The following is a 19,584-nucleotide window of genomic DNA, read 5'->3' on the forward strand; positions in this document are numbered from 1 at the left end:
GTTGAAGAGAGGAAGCCTCTATATCTTCTAGTAGCGTGGAATGGCTGACAGTGTCAAAAGCCTTTGACAGGTCCAACGCTACTAGAATCGTTCTCTCACAGGGACGTTTACGGTTAAGGCCACGAGTTAGCTGAGAGTTTATGGCGTTAAGTGCTGTTGTTGTACTGTGCACTTTATGGAAACCATGCTGGTGCTGCGCTAGGGTCAAGTGGTTTGTGAAATACGGGAGCAGCAAGGCCTCGAGTGTTTTCGCTACCGGGGAAAGGAGTGTTATAGGCCGATAAGAATCTCTTATGTTGGCAGGTTTCCCCGGTTTGAGCAGTGGGACCACTCTCCCCATCTTCCAGATGTCTGGGATGATGAGAGTGGCCATAGACAAATTGAGGACCTCCGTTAGGTACGATACTCCCGCAGGACCCAAATTTTTCAGCATCAGCATGCATATTCCGTCGGGACCCATGGCTTTGGAGGCTTTCGCCTTCCCGATGGTCACCTGAACCTCACCTTAAGTGAAAGCAAGGGGGGCTCAGGTTGCTGGCAGTTTGTGCAGCCTTCTGGTCACTCGACGCTTGGCTTTGTCCACCGGAGGATGCAGTATGAACTGCCGGCTAAAATAGCTCGCGCATCGCTCCGGGTCCGACGAAGCATGGTCGCCGAAGGAAATTTCGACTCTGTCGTCGTGCTTCGTCGGATTGGACAGTGACCTCGCGGTTGACCAAAGCTTGCTCCCAACAGAGGTGAAGTTACAGGTCTTCAGATGCTCCTCCCACTTCTTCCGCTTATGTACGTTTACTAGTTGCTGAATCTCCGCGTTGAGATCCCTGATACGGGGATCTCCGGGATCGGCCTGACGAGGGCTATCACGCTCATTGGCTAGAACAGCCGCTTCGGCAGTCGATATAGGTCCGGTGTTTGGCGGAGGCAAAGTCGGTTGGTTTATCTATCGAGATGACTATGGGTAGGAGGTCTGATGCTAAAGTCAGCATAGGTCGCCATGTTATGCTTTTTATCATACCAGCGCTTGACTATGGTGATGTCTGGCGAGCTACTGCAGTTACCCATAATCCTGGTGGGTGCGTCGTCGTTTATTGTGCAGAATGTCGAATCGTCTATCTGCTCAGCCAAGTCTGTTCCCCTACGATCGTTTGACAGGCTTGAGTGCCAAAGATCGTGGGGCGCATTAAAGTTACCTACTACCATACGGTTTTCACCTCTGAGGAGCGCACCTATATCAGGGTGATCTCCTGCCGGGCAGCAGGTGACAGGGGGTATGTATATGTTAAATATTTCGAGCTCAACATCGCCTGACCGGATAGCAATGCCCTGACATTCTAGGGTGGTATCCCTGCGGTCGATGTCTTCTTCGTTAAGACGATACTGCACGGTGTGGTGCGTGATGAACGCTAAGCCACCACCATTATCTCGCTCGCGATCTCGACGGTGCACGTTGTACCCGGCACAATTCAACAAAGATGAATTGCTGTACAACTTCGTCTCTTGGACCGCAGCAATCAATATACCATGCCGACACATGAAGACGGTTATCTCCTCAATCTTGCTCTGTAGCCCGTTGCAGTTAAATTGAAGGAGCTTCATGTGGTTCGGGAGACGTGTCGTGATGTGGGGTGTAAGGGATGTGTGTGTTCTTACCGCCGTTGACTGTGTGGGCTGCTGTGATGGTTGCCGCCCTGTGGTGGTGGCGGGAGGCGTCGCAGTTGAGGTCTGCGACCGAGCAGCGCAACACGGGCCCTCGAAGTTCCCTGTCCAATCTCGCGTGGTACGCAGACCTGAGCATGCCCTAAAGTGGCACCAGCCAAGGCAGGTGTTGCACTTGACTGATGTCACATTACGGAATATCCTGGTCTGACATACCGTGCAGATTGTAGGGGGAACCAGGAGTTGTTGGCGGCGGCGTGTGGGTAGTGGTGCGGTTGTGTGTGTTATGTGGTCTGTCGTGGCTGTGGTATAGGTCTGTGGTGTTATTATGTTGTTGTGCTGTGGTGACTGTGTGAGGCTGCTCGGGTGGACTGAGGTTAGCCGTGGAGGCTGCTCTGTTTGAGCAACAGGGGGCCACGTACGATGTGGTCCACTGTCGATGTGACCGTAGTCCTGATCAGACTCTAAGGTGACTCCACCCCTCGCAGGCATTACACTTGACTGAGGTGGAGTTGTGGTGTAGTCGTCTCCGGCATACACAGCAGGTGTAGATTTCTTGCCCTGGGTTTGACTCGATGCCAGCCCTGAGTAGAAGAATACGTAGTGAATGTAGCCCTATGGACGAACAACTTCTGAGATACTTCGCCGACCTAAACGGGGTTAGATCGCCGAAACAACAGCCCTTGGTCGGGTAAAACCCGAGTCATTCCGGTACGTAGAACCGGCTGTCGTGGGAATGGGATATGACCGTCGTTTTGTTTTACTACAGGAAGGGGTACTAAGTTACTGAATTTTCGACATTGCTTGGGAAGCTCCAAATCAGGATCGAGTAGTCGAAAACTGTCGCTTGGGGGGGTCAACCTCCTTCATGGTGTCGAATGTTCACTACGGCACTTTTTTGCGTTTTGTTGGGTTTTACTTTTCTTTAAGTTTTCTTGGTTTTTACTGTGCACCAGTAAACTATAACAACTGCAACTATAGGAAGTTGCGGTAACTGAAACAGGGGAAACTACGTTAGTAGAACGCAAAGAGGAAAAGATCGCGTGGAATACCACGGGATGTGTTATCGTGGCGGTTGCCCACTTTGAACTGGTTCCCAAGTAAACGAAATTCTCAACTTTCTCGAAATTATAACTGTCAACAGTGACGTGAGTGCCAAGACAAGAATGTACTGACTGGTTGTTTGATGGCAGGAATAGTTCGTCTTGTCCTCGTTTACCACCAGACCCACTCGCTTTGCTTCCTTATCCAACTTGGAAAAGGCAGAACAGGCTACTTGGTTTTTGTTACTGATGATGTCGATGCCATCGGCATGAGACATCAATTGCAAGCTCTTGTAGTAAACTGTTCCTGAGCGGTTCAGTTCCGCAGCTCATATTTCTTCTCCAACATCAGATTAAAGAAGTCACATGAAAGGGAGTCGCCCTGTCTGAAACCCCGTTTGGTGGCGAACGGCTGGGAGAGGTCTTTCCCAATTCTGACGTAGCTGGTGGTATTGCTCAACGTCATTTTACACGGCCGTATCAATTTGGCGGGAATGCCACATTCAGACATAGCGGCGTATAGGTAACTCCTTTTAGTGCTGTCGAAAGCGGATTTAAAGTCGACAAATAGATGGTGAGTGTTGATCCTTTTCTCGCGGGTATTTTCCCAAGATTTGGCGTATTGTGAATACCTGGTCTATGGTGGATTTGCCAGGTCTAAAGCCACACTGATAAGGCCCAATCAGTTCATTGACGGTGGGCTTCAGTCTTTCACACAATACGCTCGATAAGATTTTGTAGTCTATGCTTAGAAGGCTGATACCGCGGTAGTTGGCGCGAATGGCGGGGTCGCCTTTCTTGTGAATTCCAGTCGTCGGGCATGCGTTCATCTGACCATATTCTGCATAAGATTTGATGCATGCACCTTATCAACTCTTCGCCGCCGTACTTGAATAGCTCAGCTGGCAGGCCGCGTTATTGCTATTCGTACCTCGTCATAGTACCTCGGTGAAACATCGACACTGTCATCATCGACTGGGGGCTCGGGTTCTTCTTCTCCACAGCTTTCCGTGCTGCTACCATTCCGTAGGCTGCAGAATCGTTCCCTCAATAATTTAGGTATGTTCGCCATTACATTACATCATACAAGAGTACGTCCTGGTCTTGAAATCTTCCGTAAGTCGCCTAACTCACTGGTAAAATTTTCGGGCATTCTTCCTGTCGGTTCTTTTAAGCTCTTTGCACTCACGTATTTCGGCCTTTCTCTTCATATTTCGGCAAATAAGTCTCGCTTCCCTCTTTAGCTCCCTATAGTGGTCCCACATAGCGCGCGTTGCGCCCCATTGCGGCGTGGCGCTGCAGGCGGCATATTTTTTTTCTGCAGCTTCCTAACACTCCTCATCGTACCAATTGTTCTTTCGGGCTGGCTGAAATCCATCTACTTCTTCGGCGATGGTACTTAATAAGCGGGAAATGTGGTTCCACTGCACCCACATATGGTTGGTTGTACAGCGCTCTCTGAGAGTAGGTGTGAGAGTCGAGTAGCGAATGCCTTGGCTGTCTGTTGTGATTACAGTTTCTCGGCGTTTAGCTTTCCTTGCATATATGGCCGCACATTTTTTGCTGCACAGATTCGGGTACGTATCTCGGGCTGCAACAAGATAGTGGTCCGAGTCGATGTTTGGGCCTCGGAGTGTACGTACGTATAAAACACTTGAAGCGTGCCTTCCGTCTATCACTACATGCTCGATTTGGTTTCTCGTTTTTCGATCCGGAGACAGCCACCTAGCTTGATGGATCTTTTTATACTTAAACCTAGTACAGCATACTACCATGTTTCGGGCCCCGGCGAAGTCGATCAGCCTCAGTCCGTTGTCGGACTGTCGGTTGATATCAGGGCGAAATCTACAACAAATCGGGCTCAATACCAGAAACGGGTGTCTTTAATGCAAGAGAGACCTGGCATCGCACAAGCGTTCGCAAAAGGTACAAAGAAATACCTTCAGAGTTTTTGGGATAAGGCCGCAGCGAAATTAAATTCCTTAGGACATCCAATAAAAGTAGCAGCTTGGAAAAAAATCAGTGAAACATCATCACAGTAGTAATGTATTTCTCTTTTTTTCTCAGGTATGACTAGATTATAAATGCTATATGAGTCATCGACTAGCATTCGTCGCGTACGGTTGTGTTCTTGATTGCGTTTTTTCTCCTATCTACTCTACTATACTTTCTAAGTGCAGCTATTCATATAGCAACAAACACCTGCAGCTTATACACATTTTGCTTATTTTGTGCACACGTGCTCTAAGAAAGTGACATATAAAACTTGTTAATTCGACACCATGCCCTTCGGGGCAAATAGTCTATGGGGCAATAGGTTTGCTGAATTGGCAACCAGCCCTAAACGCAAAAAAGTAAAACGGACTTTCAAAAATATTAACGAAATCCCCGAACTAGCCAGCCCCACAAACCTTCCTAACCCTAAGTATGTCGTAGTTTCCTCCACAAATGTACAAAAGCCTCTTTCCCACAATTCATGCTTTGCTGTACAAAGATCGTTACAGGTAATAAGTAAAGTAGAAACCATTACGGAACTTAGGGACGGTAACTTGCTGTTGCTGGTAAAAGACAAAAAAGTGCTAACAAATTCATTTCTACGAAACAACTACTAGGTATATGTGAGATTAAATGCAAACTACATGAAAATCTTAATTACGTTAAAGGCACGGTCTTCGCACCTTACCTTAAAAATCTATCCGATGAAGAAATAAAAAAGGAATTAGCTGCTGAGGGAGTGGTCGACATTTTCAAGTTCACAAGAATGATTGAAAACAAAGCAGTGCCTAGCGGAGTAATCTTACTCACTTTCGACCTATATAGGCTACCAGAAACAATTGACATTTCATGGCACAAAGCACGTGTAAGGGAGTATTTCCCAAACCCTATGCGGTGCAAATTATGTCAGCGTTTGGGTCATACAAAAAAACACTGTAGTAACGATCCACTGTGTGAAATATGTAGCCGACCACCCCATCAAAACGACTGCGATCGTATTAAATGCGCCAACTGTGACGAAGACCATGCTGCAAACTCTAATAAATGTCCCAAATTCGTTCAACAAAAGGAGATTCTAAAAATAAAAATTCAAAGAAAATGCACACTAAAACAAGCAAGAGAAATGTACTCAGCACAGTTTCCGAGAGCATCACCCCCTTTGTCTTTCGCCGCAAAGGCCAACAGCATCAACAATAATATCACAACACAAGCAAACAACAACAACAGCAATAACGAACCAACAAATAAAATAGATGAAAACACCATCAAAAAAACTTCTTTAAACGAGGAGCCGTCTAGTACTCCTCAGAATCTAGACAAACCTTCAAGTGAACAAACAACAACGTTTTCAAAAACAGCTACAACTCACAAAAGCACAAACCCGACAACAGCAAGCCTAATAACTGACTCGCCTATGACTCGAATCAGTCAATAACTAATTCAAAGCAATAGCTATTTCATATCCCCAAGCAGTGTCGACGAAAATTTAAATGTACAAATAAGAGGAAATCTGGACGACAATTTTTTATCGGACAATGACTTTTAACGTACTACAATGGAACATAAAAGGAATACACAACAACATGAATGAATTACATCTACTAATAAAAGAGCTTGCACCATCTATCATCTCATTACAGGAAACACACCTCCCATACAACAAAACAGCACCAGTATCAAATTCATATACCACATACTTTTTTAATTTACCTCAAAATATTACAAGAAAACAAGGGATAGCCGTCATGGTTAAAAAGGGAATACCACACAAACGTATAGACGTGCAGTCCCCTATAGCGTCCATCGCTATCGGAGTGAACATAGGCTTTAAATTCACAATCCTATCGATTTACATACCCCCTCAACAAACATTTAGCGTTAAGGATCTCTACAATATCATCTCTGGGGTAAAAACAGAAATTTTACTAGTAGGTGACCTTAACGCATGGAGCCCCCCCCCCTGTGGGGCTCAGAATCCACTAACCAAAGAGGTAAAATTGTAGAGGATTTCCTGCTTTCAAAAAACTTAATAGTTCTAAATGACATGGCACCAACACACTTCACAACCCACCAGACCTTCACACACATAGACGTTTGTATATGCTCACCTGGGATAGGTCCGAAGCTAACCTGCTCCACTCTTTCCCAACTTCATGGACACCCAAACCGTAATTCATTATAGAAAAGGCCAACTGGGCGAAATTCCAATGCTCGGCTAACAAAGCCATAGAGAAATACCCGCAATTTTGTCATATAAATAAAGAAGCCAATGTTTTACGGNGCCAACTGGGCGAAATTCCAATGCTCGGCTAACAAAGCCATAGAGAAATACCCGCAATTTTCTCATATAAATAAAGAAGCCAATGTTTTACGTAAAGCACTCCGAACAGCAGCTCATCTTTCAGTACCCCAAACCCACATTAGAATGCGCAAAACTGTAGTTCCATATTGGTCGTCACACCTTGAAGCATTAAGAGAATCGAACAGAATTTATGGCATAATTAGAGAAAGAAAAGGTGTCCAAGCAGCCTGCTGAAATACAAAAAAGCAAACGCGTTGTTTAAAAGAGAACTGAAAGAGGCTAAGAGAACCAGTTTGGAAAAACTAACGGAGAGAATAACCCCCAATTCGGACCCAAAAAAAATGTGGTCAAGTATAAAAATGTTGACGGGAACCTATATCCCACTTTCAATACGATCGTTAGACACAGACGGAGGAACAATATGCTCCGCGGCAGAAATAGCGAACCACTTAGGCGTCTTCTGGTCAAACTACTCGAAAGATTCAAACTTTCCACAGGAATTTGTCACATATAAAAAAAGTGTACTAGAAACCGAATATACAAACATTTCTCCATCATTGGGCCGTATGAATAAAAATAAGCAATTGCTTTTTCTTAAAATTCTAGATCTTTTACTCAATTTATTCAAACAAAATTGAAGTAAAAGGTATGAAATTTTAAGAAAAAGCAATTACTTAGTTTTTATTCATACGGCCCATTGTCAGCAAAACAAATCGAATGCCCCATCACTGAATTTGAGTACGATTTCACTATCAAGGCCATGTCAGGAAAAACACCAGGCAGAGACCGTATTTCGTACCCAATGCTTAAAAATTTACCACAGAAAGTTAAAACCAGACTGCTAGATTTGTACAACAACATTTTAGAGCAGGGTTCACTACCACACACATGGGAAAATGCAGTGGTACTTCCGATTCCTAAGCCGAATCAATCTACCTCTAACAGTTCCTGTTACAGACCTATATCCCTTCTTCCGTGCCTTAGTAAAGTTCTCGAGAAAATGATTGCAAAACACATCATGTGGTTTGCGTTGTCAAACGGCTATATGCACCCACACCAAGTCGCTTTTATGGAAGGACACGGTACGATTGACGCACTTTTAATATTTGCTGTCGTTGACACAAACGGGCTTATATTAAGAATGCAAACGCTCTCACATATTTCGTCATCATTTACAGGAGAAGCTATTGCTATAAGTAACGCGATCTCCATGGCGTTGGAAACAGCCTTGAAATNGGATACGCCCGGCAGCTACGCTGTCGTTGACACAAACGGGCTTATATTAAGAATGCAAACGCTCTCAGATATTTCGTCATCATTTACAGCAGAAGCTATTGCTATAAGTAACGCGATCTCCATGGCGTTGGAAACAGCCTTTAAAGTGATTATCTGCTCCGACAGCCTATCGGTCCTTAAAGCAGTCCAAAATCCAACTTCGAACTCAAGGACAGTGAACATAATTAGAGACATGCTTATCGAAAACGAACAGAAAATAAGATTATTTTGGATACCTGGACATATAGGTATCCATGGTAACGAAGCAGCAGACTTCGCCGCAAAGTCAGTATGTACAGCCCCTGTACCGACAGACAATACAGTAGAAAAGACAGATACACGAAGATTTATCCTACGTCACTTGCGGCATAATTGGCACAACTACAGCCATCATCACTACACTAACATAAACCGTGAACTTAAAACCCCAATTTATCCTACAACAATTTCTAAAGTGCACATTCAAATGTTCTCGCGTCTCCGTCTTGGTCACACGCGTTGCACCCACGAACACCTTCTATTGGGTAACCCAACACCATCCTGCCCACGCTGCCAATTGGATTTAACTTTAAAACACATATTCTTCGAGTGCACTGCTCTTGAACGAACTAGACGCCGGTACTTCAAACACAACTGGGTCGAACTACTTAGTAATCCCACAAAGGACAACATAAATTCCATCATCAGTTTTATCAAAGCCATCCAAGTACCTATATAACAGCCGTCTCTGTAAAATTCTCTCATATATTTTCATTTTTCTTTTTCTAAAACTCTGTTACAGTTAAGTAGAGCTGATAGCCTTGGCAGCTAATGCTCAAAATTTATATTAACTTGTTAATTTATTTAATATTGTTAATAAATAATAATAATAATAATAATAATATTTGAACATTTTGTAACGACAGCCTTTGCAACAAAAAACCATGCTTCTATCCTAAGTCTTGACTTTGAAAAGGCCTACGATAGAATCGGTGCGCATATTGTCCTTCGACAACTTGCCAAGTGGAAGATTGGGAAAAAATATATGATTTCGTCCAGGCTTTTTTAAACAACCGGTCTTTTTGCGTAAAAATAAACAATAAATTTTCAAAAACTTAGTCTGTAATGGCATTCCGCAAGGCTCTCCCTTGTCAGTGGTACTCTTCATTGTGGCCTTTGACGAAATCAATAATTTACTTTTAAACTACAAGAGAATATCTAGTATTATGTATGCAGACGATCTAGTATTATTTACCAAATGTAAGGATTTATCGGTGGTACAAGGCGATTTTTCTCAAATATTATCTGAAATAACAAATTGGTCCAAAATATCGGGAGCTAAACTATCATACAACAAATGCAAAACTTTTCATATATGCAACAAACGGCTTTGTCCACCAATAAGTCTTAACTTCAATATAGATATTGTAAATAGTAACAGCTTAAAAATATTGGGAATTGTATTCTATAATAAGCTTACGTATAAAAACCATGTAGAATACTTAAGAACTAATTTAGATAAAAGATTGAATATTATAAAGTCGTCAAACATCGTCAAAACACTGTCTACTGTACCCCACAACACTAGTAAATATAACGAAAGCTCTGATCATATCAAAACTCGACTATGGCTTAACTATCTACGGGCACTGTGCGCGCAGCAATATGAAACGCTTACTTGCACCATATCATACCGCAGCCCGAAGATGTATACGCGCTTTCCCGACGTCTCCAGTACGACGCACTCTCACAGAAGCAGGGCTCCCCACTGTGGAAGAGAGAACCAAACAAAACACTTTAAAGCTAATCCATAAACTTTTTCAATGCAAGAACGCAGTTGTATTCGATGCAGTCAGCTCAGTGGTTAGAAGCAAAAAGGTATTGTGTCGCACATCAACCATAACAAGGTGCATAGATGCAGCGAAGAATTTAGGAACGCCTACTAAACCGGTCAAGATTAATATCAACTATCCTCCGCCCTGGATGAACTTAGAGTCGTCTATTATTCTCGAGATCAGCAAAAGAAACAAGAGCAGTACGCCACCATCAGTCTACAGACAAATATTCAAACAGCTCGCAACAAGTTTCGAAGAGCAGGGATGGAAATTCATCTATACCGATGGAACAAAGGTCCACTCCACCACAGCTTTCGCTGTTGTAAACGCAAATCACGAGACAATCACGGCTGGTCATTTACTATCCTTCTGCTCAGTATACACTGCTGAAGCCAACGCTATACTCCGAGCAAGGCAATATGCCCTCGGTACCATGGAGAAATACATAATATGTTCAGACAATTTATCGGCTATACAATCTATCCTTAATATGTCTAATATGGATAACCTGACCAGATTAATACGCAATGCACTTTACAAAGGAGGAAAATCCATAAAAATTATGTGGGTTCCAAGCCATGTTTTAATCCCTGGCAACGAAGCAGGTGACGAAAGAGTTAAGCTGGCAGCTAAAGAACCCCTTATTGTGGAGAATGCCTTTTCGAAAAAGGACATCTACAGGCTGGCAAGTGAACAAATATACAAAACTAAGCTGGAAACATGGAAGGATTTCAAGCACCACTACGCAAACGTTAACGCAAAGGGCAAGAAACCTATATTTCCGGAGAAGATCAGCAGCAACAATTTAAAAGCGTTTATTAGACTACGTATTGGACATACGATTGTTACCCATGAATCTGTCCTGAAAGGTTCGAGGTCGCCACAGTGCCCCTATTGCAACGTGGAAACAATCACCGTAACTCATCTCCTCGACAGATGTCAGCATTTCGCTACAATCAGAGCTAGCATCTTCAACAACTCCATTGCATCCAAGTTATTGAAAAACCAGGACATTGAATCGATATCTAAAATTAATGAATTCCTTAGGTTAACGAATCTTAAGAAATTAATCTAGTGTTAATTATCTGTAAGAAGCAATTTAGGTTAATCTAAGTACTGAACATATGTATATATATATTAACTAGCGCTCCTTTTTCCGGTAAAGAAGTGACCTTCTCTTCTTTTCCTTTAATAATAATAATAATAATAAATGCTATATAAAACGAAAGTCAAAGTCTGAAAAAGCAGAAGCAACAGGACCCAACGAAATGCATATTTTCAATGAATTGGAAGAAGCTGTTATTAAATTAACTGGGTTGAAAACCAGTTCTTCAGGCATTGTTGGTGTTATGGCTTGTGGTTCAACAATTCAAAACTGGCGTGGATGCATCCCTGCACTGAGGGAAAAAAATATTAAAATCAAATAGAAACGTAATTGATCTTACTATAAACGTCAACGCAAATACTGTATATTGGTAAATATTCAATTCACTTACGCGCATATTAAAATGACCACGTTCGTACTGAAAAAGCATCCATGAAGTGAATAATCAAGACAAAAACTAAAAAAAAATAATTTAATTTGCATGTTGCCTGCAGTGGAATGCGAACTCGACCATCTCCGGATATCAACAACTAGTGGCAAGCATCTTTGCGCACTCAGCTACACCCAGGCATATAAATTTGCTTTCAAATGTTGAATATCCATCAACACCACAGCACGCGATGTGTACGGATAAACATGTATTTACTATGTATGTATGTGTGTGTTGTCTCCGCTCTCAGAGCGGCGCTCTGCATGCTTGGGGTGCGTATGTACACTCACATATACATACTCAGACGTGAACAGTCAAATACGTGCGTAATAAATTTTGTATGAAAATATTATTTTTAAATACGAACATTTTTAAACGATAATCAAATATAAAGTATTCATTTTTACTATGCATTATTTCCCTCAGTGTGGTTACTATGTCCGACATCTCCGCATTCTAAAGGCAAAAAAGTTCTAGTATTGGCAGAATTTTGTGAATTCATTTCCATACCGCGCTCTTCCTCCGCTACTACAATTGCAAATACAATAGAATCCATCACTTTCTTCAAAATATATAAAATCAAACAATTTTACAATAAATAAGCATTTGATGAGCGTTTTTTAATTCCTTTCACTTTCCTTCATACAACTGACTTCGAAAAACAACCGATAACTGGAAATGCTGCACGTGTTTTCGAAAGGGTTGCAGCATGTCGACTTTTCGTTTTTCGTAACGTAGCTACGACAAATTACGAATTAGGAAAATTCGGGTTCTAGCATAAGGGTGATAAACTACTATCGGTAATTTGCAAATATATACCTAACTCACTGTCTATACGACGATGAAAGTCGCATAGAAATTTTTGAAATCAGCGACCGTCAAATTTGAAAAAAATTAAGAAAAATAGGGGCTTATTATAATTTAACCAATGAAAACTCCCAACAAGCTAAGTCTAACAATATATTATTATACATGAAGGCCTATCAATCCTCTTTCCAAAAACATTTCGGGTTTTTAAAATCAGATTAAAATAGTGAAGCAGTTAATAGATAAGTGCAGTGGAGGGTTCAGGTTGTACTCGACCATAGCTACAACCTACACTAGGTTTTGTTTCGGGGGTATTTCGTGACTTTTTTTTGTAGCACCGTGTTAGCAGTGTCCGTTTTGTAGCAGAGTCTGATGTTTGCGGGTGTGTTTATTATGTGGAGCATTTTTAAAATAAAACGCTTATTATAGTGTTGCTCTTGTTAGAGAATCGTTGCTCCTTCGAAGTTCAGAGAGTGTGTATACACTTAACAAACATACAAATAAACAGTACAAAACTCCACGTCACACATTTTGTGTTTATTTATTGTTATACAAATTGTTTTCATAGTATGTATTTTATGTTTTATTGTCAATAGTTGCCCTGAAGACGGTTGCCGCGGTGTAAACGAAATATATCGCAGAAAATTTAAAACTTGAGTTTTTATTAATTTTCTGAAAACATTAGACCTCGTGTCGGTAAAACTAACATATAACATGCCGCCAAAACCATAATCATATAAAAATTTCTGATAAAAAGATAATTCGCATACCTTCCTTAAAATCAGAAAACTCAAATACGATGTCATCCCCATTGAAAAGCTCCATTCCAGACTTTAGCTCGAAATCTTTGTCACTGACCATTGTAATCCCTTCACAGACACATATAAAGATATACGTAGGGTTAAAAACATAACAAAACCTTTTAATATACATATCTTACGCAGTGCACTTTTACCATTTTCAATGTTGTCATCATTTAGCCAAAAACCAGCTGGTTCAGTCATGGAAAACAACTCGATGGACAACGGCGATATCGGCTCCGTTTTGCCGTCCCAATAGAGATCCTGAGGCAAAGCTAGCGACTCCATTGCTGTTTTGTCTGTTACGGCTGTCATTTTCAAAGCTGCTTTCATATTCTTTACTTATTATGGAATATGATAAAGATGATTTAGAAAGTTGTGATTTGGAGGAATCTTGTCCTGAAAACGCGGTTGTTGGTGTGAAGGAAGCCATGATGGCTCTAATTTGGAAAAAGAAATAAGTCGTAATTTAATTTCATGATTTAAATGTATTAAATAATGTGTAGTTTGAGGTCTTGAATACAGTCCGAAGCAGTTTTGCGAAGAATTAAACGGCATATATACCACCTTACCGGATCTTGGCAATCCTACAAGGATGCCCTGAAAGCCTTTAAGAGTTCAGTACGAACAGCTCAAAAGGAATCTTGGAAAACTTTCTGCGGCAATATTGAGGAAACCTCGAAGGGCAACCGACTACGGAAGGTCCTATCAAAAACTCCAGTTTCCCCAAACTATATCCAAAAACCTGATGGTAAATGGACCTCCTCTTGCAGCGAAATGCTAGATGTTCTCATGGACACCCACTTCCCGGAGTGTACAACAGAACCAAAGGCAGACGCGACAAATCAGATGACTTATCTTCCACAGAACTCAGTAGAGAGCATAGTGCAACAAGAAAAGGTTAAAACCCTATAAATCTCCCGGGCCGGACGGCATATTCCCTGCCGAAATTCAGCAGGCAGTCGACCTTTTATGCCCACTGCTTTCTGAGATCTTTAAGGCCTGCCTTCGCCTTTGTCACATTCCTAGAGGATGGACAAAGGCTAGGGTAATCTTCATACCGAAAGGTGGAAGGGTCTCTCACGTGAAACCCAAGGACTTCAGGCCAATAAGCCTAACGTCCTTTCTTCTTAAAACTCTAGAAAGACTTCTTGACGCCCACATCAGACAGCGCCTTTCTTCTGAGGACGTGTCGGAGTGTCAACATGCTTATTCTAAGGGCAAATCCGTGGACACTGCGCTCCACGAAATTGTGTCCAAAACTGGAAAAGGACTCGCCTTTAAGGAATTTACCTTAGGCATCTTTCTTGACATAGAAGGCGCCTTTAACAATATTCTTCCAGAGGCCGTGGTGGGCTCACTTTCCCAAGTGGGGCTGGAGCGGCCTCTTCTTGAAAGAAGAATTATCTCGTTAGAGTTGGGGGCGCGTCGATAACCAGGCATGCAACGAGAGGTACTCCTCAAGGAGGAGTTCTCTCCCCCCTACTCTGGAACCTTACGGTAAACTCAATTCGGATGAGACTGCAGAGTACCGGCTGTCACGTCGTAGCGTATGCCGACGTATGCAGTCACGGGCAAGCATCTCCAAACGCTAAGCGAACTTTTGCAAAGCGCTCTCTGTCTCGTGAACAGCTGGTCGAGGGAGTGTGGACTTAAAGTTAATCCCACCAAGACCGAAATGATACTTTTCACGAGGAAATATAAGATACCGTCTTTTCAGCTCCCCTCCCTAAACGGGGTGGGACTTACACTCTCCAACGAGGTTAAATACCTCGGCTTAATTCTCGACAGGAAGTTGGACTGGAGGCGGAACCTTTCGGAACGATCCAGGAAAGCCATTACCGCCCTTTACGCCTATAAGGCAGCGGTGGGGAAACGATGGGGTCTGAAACCACACATAATACACTGGATGTATACGGCGGTTGTCCGACCCATCCTTTTCTATGGGATTACCGTATGGTGGCTGGCTCTAGAAAAATCCACTTACAGAGGCATATTGGACCGAGTACAAAGGGCGGCAACCATGTTAATCACGGGTGCCCTGCCCTCTACTCCCAGTAGGGCTCTGGAGACTGTTTTGAATCTTCTCCCTACCGATCTCTACGGTAGATATCAGGCCAGCTGCAATGCAACTAGACTGAATGCAGCTCATACATGGAGAGACCATAGATTCGGTCACTCAAAAATTCTGAGCACCATTCCAGCAACCTTACGTAAGCTGGATTACATCAGTCCACATCTCTGCTTCGAAAATAGGTTTTCTACCAGAATTCCAGACAGAAGAAACTGGGTAAATCGCTTGGACTTAGATCCAGGATCTACCGCTGTATTTACGGACGGGTCAAAGCTCGACAATAAAGTTGGAAGCGGAATCTACTCCAAGGAACTCTCGCTAAACCTAAGCAGGCGGGTACCTGACCACTGCAGCGTTTTTCAGGCGGAATTAACAGCCATAATGGAGGCCGCCCTTAGGCTTAAAAGTGGCACAAATTGTCCACAATCCGTCACTATCTACTCTGACAGCCAAGCAGCGACTAAATCTTTGCAGTGCAGTAACACTTCCTCAAAGGTGGCTGCCGAATGCAGAAGTACCCTAAACGAGCTTACCGAGAAACGTGGTATGGGTACCCGGGCATAGTGAAATACCGGGAAACTGCGCGGCAGATGAGCTGGCGAAGAGGGGGAACTGAACTACGCTCAACAAACTGCGCTCGATGCAGGCGTTCCCCTGTCCTCGAGTAAGCACCAACTGAAATCTATTTTTATTAAATTGGCCAACGAACGTTGGGCGAAAGAACCGACATGTTCTGTTACAAAACAGATCTGGCCAATTATAAACGAAAAACGATCTAAAACTCTCATACAAATCGACCGCCCCATTATTAGCACAGTTGTAGGTATAATTACAGGACACTGCTTAATGGGAGCGCATGCTAGGCGAATGGGTTATCGCGCAAACGATTTCTATCGTGCCTGGACGAGGAGGAGGTGGAGAGTGTAGAACACTATCTCTGCCACTGCCCCGCCCTGACAAGTATCTTTAGTCAACATATTTTTCGGTGTTTAGCCGATCTCGACTCTGTGGACATCCGCGACCTTCAACGATACGTTAAGGTCACACGATGGTTCAATCATTTGGGAAACTAGGTGAAATGAACAAGAGCTCGTTCATAGTGGCATCACAATGGGTCAAAATGGCCTAAGTGTGTCTCTCTGCCGTTCCGTGCGGAGTGACAACCACCGTAACCTAACCTAACCTATACCACCTTACAAGCAAACAAAACAAGTTCGCCGTACACTGCTGAGTCAAACCCCCCCAATTATGAATTTTCATGCGATAAGACGATAAGAGGATTGCAAGCGTATCGTATGAAATCAGTTCTCGTATTATCGTTTTCTGTGGTTTTTGTCCACTTTTTATTGTGAACCAGCACAAATCAGCTCGCTAACTATCGGATTTCATACGAAAACATCGATTCGTAATAGAGAATATCAGAATGCAAGCGTTTATCGTGTATCGTACGAATTCATAATAGGGGGGTAAATTATTATGCAATTTAGGAAAAAAAAAATTTTTGCCAACCTATTTGTACATTTTTCTTTTTCTTTCGCTCGGAAATAAATTTTTTTAATAGGTCTACTGAAATAATCGAACCATACAAAAGTTCAATGATATTTGGCGAGCTTTATTTTACTGAGATTAGAGGGGTACATTAGGGGGACAAGAACTGAGATCTGGTGGGTAAGTACTAGGACGGGATGCTTGAGGCCAATAAACTTTGGAACAAAAAAAAATTTTCCTTGAGGCAAGAACTTTGATATATCATACTCTAAGACTATGCCGGCCAAAACGCACATTGTGCAGTTTTGCCTTCGAGTTTTCACACCAACCCTATTACGAGTGTCGATTAGTAGTAGACGAACGACTGTTAGTCGATTATCGATTATCCGTGGTATTTTCAAAGTCGTTTTCTCGTTCAATAAGTGCGTGTTAATAGTTAGCTTATCCTTCTACAAACAAACAGTTGTAGAAAAATGAGCGATAAAAAAAAAAACTATTCACAGTCACTTATTGAACGAGAAATCGACATTCACAATACCATGGACAAGCGATAATCGAATAAGTCTACTACTAGCCGACACTAGCAATAGGGGAGTATGGTTTCGTGTGAGAAACACGCTGGACTCGCATACTTATGCAGATGATTTAGTATTTGTGTGGCCGGCATTGGTCTAAGATACGAATGTGAATTTTAAAGAATTTTCATAATTTCTGCCCAAAGTTTAAAGTGTGGATTTATATGGTGTTTATTAAGTAATCAGATATATTTTAATAAGAAAAAAATAACCATTAAATAAACTAAGGAATAAGTAATTTTTAGCAAAAAAAAACCGACTTAAAAAAATATATATATATCTATATATTTCATGATTCAATGATCGGATCTAAACCAAATTATGGGACCACCTCTGAGACACTACCTTTCCGTTGCAAAAAGAATTATCGAAATCGGTTGACGTGGTCCAAAGTTATGCGGTAACATACATAAAAAAAAAAACAACTGATAACCTACTCCTTTTTTGGAAGTCGGTTAAAAATAGCCAAAACTTGCTAAAATGTCGCGTGCCACTTTATATTTGGGTCACTGTATTTTTCCCAAAGAAGGGCGTAGGGGCGATTTTCGTCATAAAATTTTTGTTACGAATGTTTAAAATTTTAGTTTGAAGTCTTTTATTCGCAACACTTAGAAAATAACGAAATAAAGCAAAACTCTCTGGTAAAACAATAACTGAAAAATTTTATCAGGGAACGTTTCGAATATATGGACACCAAAATAAAATTAAATAGTTTGGTTGTTAAAAACTTAAAAAGCGAGCAGCTTTTCCGATATAAATTAATGGCGTTTTCTTTTCTCGAAATAATGTTGCCCATTTTTCCTCAGCCCTTTCACAGCTTTACGTGTTCGTTTCTCAAAATATTGCCCTCCATCTAAGCAAAAGTCCAAGACTTTCCACTAAAATAACCATTTTGCAGGACAAAAACTAACGCTTATCAAAACTTTTGTTTTTGCAAACTTGGTTAAATAACACAGGCCAACAAAAATGGAAACAATTTTGGAAATGATAAAGCTTACGGATTCCTAGCACAAAAAAGTCTATCAAAAACAGCTTTAACATTCGCCTCACCAAAATCAGTGTTGCCCTGTGTAATAAATAATTATCGTATTATTTAAGGCTAATTAACAAGAGAATTAGAAATTTGTTATGGAAAAGTGTTTTTGTGAATACTCAATGTAAAAAAGTGCCTTTAAAATTCCGATTAATAGATTATTTCTCAATTATTTTTTATTGGCTTGTGATTAATCATATGATTAATAAATCGATTATTTTATATTTTTTTTCATCCCTAGAACCAGGGCATATGATCGATCGTCTGCGTCTGACACGATGACTTCTCACCCTGGATGGAAAGTCATGCGTGTCGATCAAAATGTGCATAATTACCTCGGCTTTTCATGAGTGTGAGATAGATTAAAATTAAAAAATAAAAATGCATTAAAAAATTGCATTTTTTATTTTTTTATTTTTTCTTTATATTAACTTCATCATTGATTTTTATTTTTTACAACCTGAATAGTTATCAAACTTTATGGAGTAAGCTGTAAAAATTTGAGAATGGAAACACCAAAACTGTAGAAGTTATGAGTTTTTTCATACCTGCGTACATAAAGTTTATACCAAAGTTAATAAAAAAAAAATAAAAAATAAAAAATTCGATTTTTTAATGCGTGTGTGTGTTCGCTTTTCTTTGTTTATGCGGGAAATGCATAAGTCGCTTAAACACATATGTTTTTCAGTTATCTTATTTACAAATAATGAAATTGGTTTTTCAATTACTCTCATTAGTTGTGTTTGTTTACAAAATAACCAGTAACTTGCCAGCAACTCTCCAGTAACTTAAGGTCTGTATAGTAACAAATAGTCAGTACTAATTTTTACTGGAACCTGCAAATTTTTACTAGAAAAGTGTATAATACGACAGCTGCATGAATGTAGTAGTTGGCATTTATGAGACAGTCGTTTGCGCTCCACACTGTTTGTTCTTTCAACCCTTAGCAGCAAGATGAATGAATGAGTGTGTAGAGAATAGTGAGTACTGCTTTCTTGGTACAAAAATAAAGAGACACATGTTGTATACAGACAAACAAATGCGAATATCTGACGAAACACAGTGAGTATTCGAATGTCTGCTATTGTCGCAAAGCAAAATATTTGCCTTTTGATTAACGGAAGCAAAAGAGTTTGAAAAATGTCATGTAAATATGTATGTTTTACTATGTTTTTTTTTCAATAACT

At 41.3% G+C, this 19,584-nt stretch overlaps 1 protein-coding gene across 2 annotated transcripts in view; it reads right to left on the minus strand.

The window, feature by feature from the left end:
- Positions 1–13,687, minus strand: part of crc (bZIP transcription factor crc) — a 150,407-nt gene extending 136,720 nt beyond the window's left edge. Inside the window, exons 1-2 of one of the 2 annotated variants that reach the window (XM_017610564.1) lie at positions 13,383–13,687; positions 13,198–13,296 (exon numbers count right to left, since the gene is read on the minus strand). In XM_017610564.1, the coding sequence (XP_017466053.1) occupies positions 13,198–13,296; positions 13,383–13,560 (277 nt within the window). In that variant the 5' untranslated portion in view covers positions 13,561–13,687. Of the gene's footprint in view, positions 1–13,197; positions 13,297–13,367 lie in introns of both variants that reach the window. The other variant, XM_017610563.1, reaches the window with a different exon arrangement.
- Positions 13,688–19,584: the final 5,897 nt, after the last annotated feature.

Source organism: Rhagoletis zephyria, unplaced genomic scaffold (assembly GCF_001687245.7).
Source record: "Rhagoletis zephyria isolate East Lansing unplaced genomic scaffold, Rhagoletis_zephyria_1.1 Rzeph_scaffold_00320, whole genome shotgun sequence".
In the NCBI taxonomy this organism is placed as follows: domain Eukaryota; kingdom Metazoa; phylum Arthropoda; class Insecta; order Diptera; family Tephritidae; genus Rhagoletis; species Rhagoletis zephyria.